This window comes from Procambarus clarkii, chromosome 42 (genome assembly GCF_040958095.1).
Source record: "Procambarus clarkii isolate CNS0578487 chromosome 42, FALCON_Pclarkii_2.0, whole genome shotgun sequence".
Taxonomy (NCBI): Eukaryota; Metazoa; Arthropoda; class Malacostraca; order Decapoda; family Cambaridae; genus Procambarus; species Procambarus clarkii.
The window spans coordinates 968767-971266 of record NC_091191.1 but is presented as its reverse complement, the minus strand read 5'-3'; the positions used below and the strand labels follow the sequence as shown (position 1 = coordinate 971266).

At 53.9% G+C, this 2500-nt stretch overlaps 1 protein-coding gene across 1 annotated transcript in view; it reads right to left on the bottom strand.

Moving 5' to 3' along the window:
* Nucleotides 1-2500, bottom strand: part of LOC123770362 (uncharacterized) — a 30371-nt gene that overhangs the window by 13031 nt on the left and 14840 nt on the right. Inside the window, exon 3 of the mRNA XM_045762198.2 lies at nucleotides 1031-1124. Coding sequence (XP_045618154.1) covers nucleotides 1031-1124 — 94 coding nt within the window. The remainder of the gene's footprint in view (nucleotides 1-1030; nucleotides 1125-2500) is intronic.

Sequence of the window (2500 nt, the reverse complement as noted above, 5' to 3'; positions counted from 1 at the left end):
ACACACACACACACACACACACACACACACACACACACACACACACAGGTGTTCACCTTAGAGCAAGGAGAAATCCCAGAGATAAGAGAGGGAATAGCTAACCAGGAACCATTGGAAGAGTTTGAGATTACTTGCGGGGAAGTAAGGAAGTGTTTACTAGAGTTGGATGTGACAAAGGCTATAGGCCCAGATGGAATCACACACACACACGCCTCGTAGCCTGGTGGATAGCGCGCAGGACTCGTAATTCTGTGGCGCGGGTTCGATTCCCGCACGAGGCAGAAACAAATGGGCAAAGTTTCTTTCACCCTAAGTGCCCCTGTTACCTAGCAGTAAATAGGTACCTGGGAGTTAGTCAGCTGTCACGGGCTGCTTCCTGGGGTGTGTGTGTGTGGTGTGGAAAAAAAAAAAAAAAAAAAAGTAGTTAGTAAACAGTTGATTGACAGTTGAGAGGCGGGCCGAAAGAGCAAAGCTCAACCCCCGCAAAAACACAACTAGTAAACACACACACACACTCTCTCTCTCTCTCTCTCTCTCTCTCTCTCTCTCTCTCTCTCTCTCTCTCTCTCTCTCTCTCTCTCTCTCTCTCTCTCTCTCTGTCTGTCACTCAACATTCAGGTCTCAGGCCCCCCACGGGTCAAGTTGCATATAAATAGAGTCTTGCCACACGAATCCTGCAGTTTACAGGGCCACCTGCATTCTTGGTCTGACCCGAGCCCAGACGTCCGCCAACTAGCCTTTCGTGCACTCCCCCCCCCCCCCCAACCTCTCCTACCTCTCTCCTGGACTCTCTTTCACCAATCCCTCCCAGCCTCCTCAGTCTCCCTCCCTCCCTCTACCGAGCGTCGCCGTGACAGCTGTAAGACAGATCACCGTGAGGGGTAAACTTGTCTGTCAAAGGAGTGAAAACCTATAGCCCGTCCAAGCACACCACCGCCACAGTCACCACCAACAACTACCATCCTCCTCACCACCACCACTACCACCACTACCACAACCACTACCACTACCAGCTCCCGTCAGTACCCACCTGTAGTACCAGCTGCAGTTCCTCGGGTGTGGGAAGCTGCCCTCCTTCTCACACGAGACTCTCGGGTCCACGATGTAGTCGGGATAGCGACGGTCTGTGGGAGAAGAAGCTTAACGTGGGTGCTTGTGGCGTCCAGGCCCCCCCCCCCTGACACTCTCCCAGGCCCCTGACACTCTCCCAGGCGTCCCTGACACTCTCCTAGGTTCTCCTGACACTCTCCCAGGTCCCTGACACTCTTCCAGGCCCCCCTGACACTCTCCCAGGTCCCTGACACTCTCCCAGGTCCCTGACACTCTCCCAGGTTCTCCTGACACTCTCCCAGGTCCCTGACACTCTCCCAGGCCCCTGACACTCTCCCAGGCCTTCTGACACTCTCCCAGGCCTTCTGACACTCTCACAGGTCCCTGACACTCTCCCAGGTTCCTGACACTCTCCCAGGCTCCCCTGACACTCTCCCAGGCCCCCCTGACACTCTCGCAGGTCCCCTGACACTCTCCCAGGCCCCACTGACACTCTCCCAGGCCCCCCTGACACTCTCCCAGGTCCCCTGACACTCTCCCAGGCCCCCCTGACACTCTCCCAGGTCCCCTGACACTCTTCCAGGCCCCCCTGACACTCTCCCAGGCCCCTCTGACACTCTCCCAGGTCCCCTGACACTCTCCCAGGCCCCCCTGACACACTCCCAGGTCCCCTGACACTCTCCCAGGCCCCCCTGACACTCTCCCAGGCCCCCCTGACACTCTCCCAGGTCCCCTGACACTCTCCCAGGTCCCCTGACACACTCCCAGGTCCCTGACACTCTCCCAGGTCCCTGACACTCTCCCAGGCCCCTGACACTCTCCCAGGCCCCCCTGACACTCTTCCAGGCCCCCCTGACACTCTCCCAGGCCCCCCTGACACTCTCCCAGGTCCCTGACACTCTCCCAGGCCTTCTGACACTCTCCCAGGACCTTACGTTACCAATTATCACTGATCTTATCATTATTTGAATCACAATTACTGGTACTACTGTTACTACTACTACTACTACTACTACTACTACTACTACTACTACTACTACTACTACTACTACTACTACTACTTCTACTACTTCTACTACTACGTCTACTACTACTGCTGCTGTTCATTCACTTTAAAAGCGAAGTGTAAGGACGCCAATGAGCGAGTAATTGAAGTGTGACAAGTCATACGAAGGAGAATATTAATTGAGGTCTAAATAAGTGATCACACAACAGGTTACAAAACAATGAATACAACGTGGAAAAGATTAGTTGCAGAGAAGAATGAGTTACGTTCTGGTCTGAGAATTAGTTATGGATGTATGAAGTTGCTGAGTGAGTTAACATTCACTATAGGGGTCGCTGGGGGTAATTAATGGCGTGGGTGATTATGTGAGTGCGTTTGTTGGGTTAAGTAATAGCGGTGGTCTATCATAGGTCTATAGGCCTTCAGCTGCTTCCTCTCATGTTC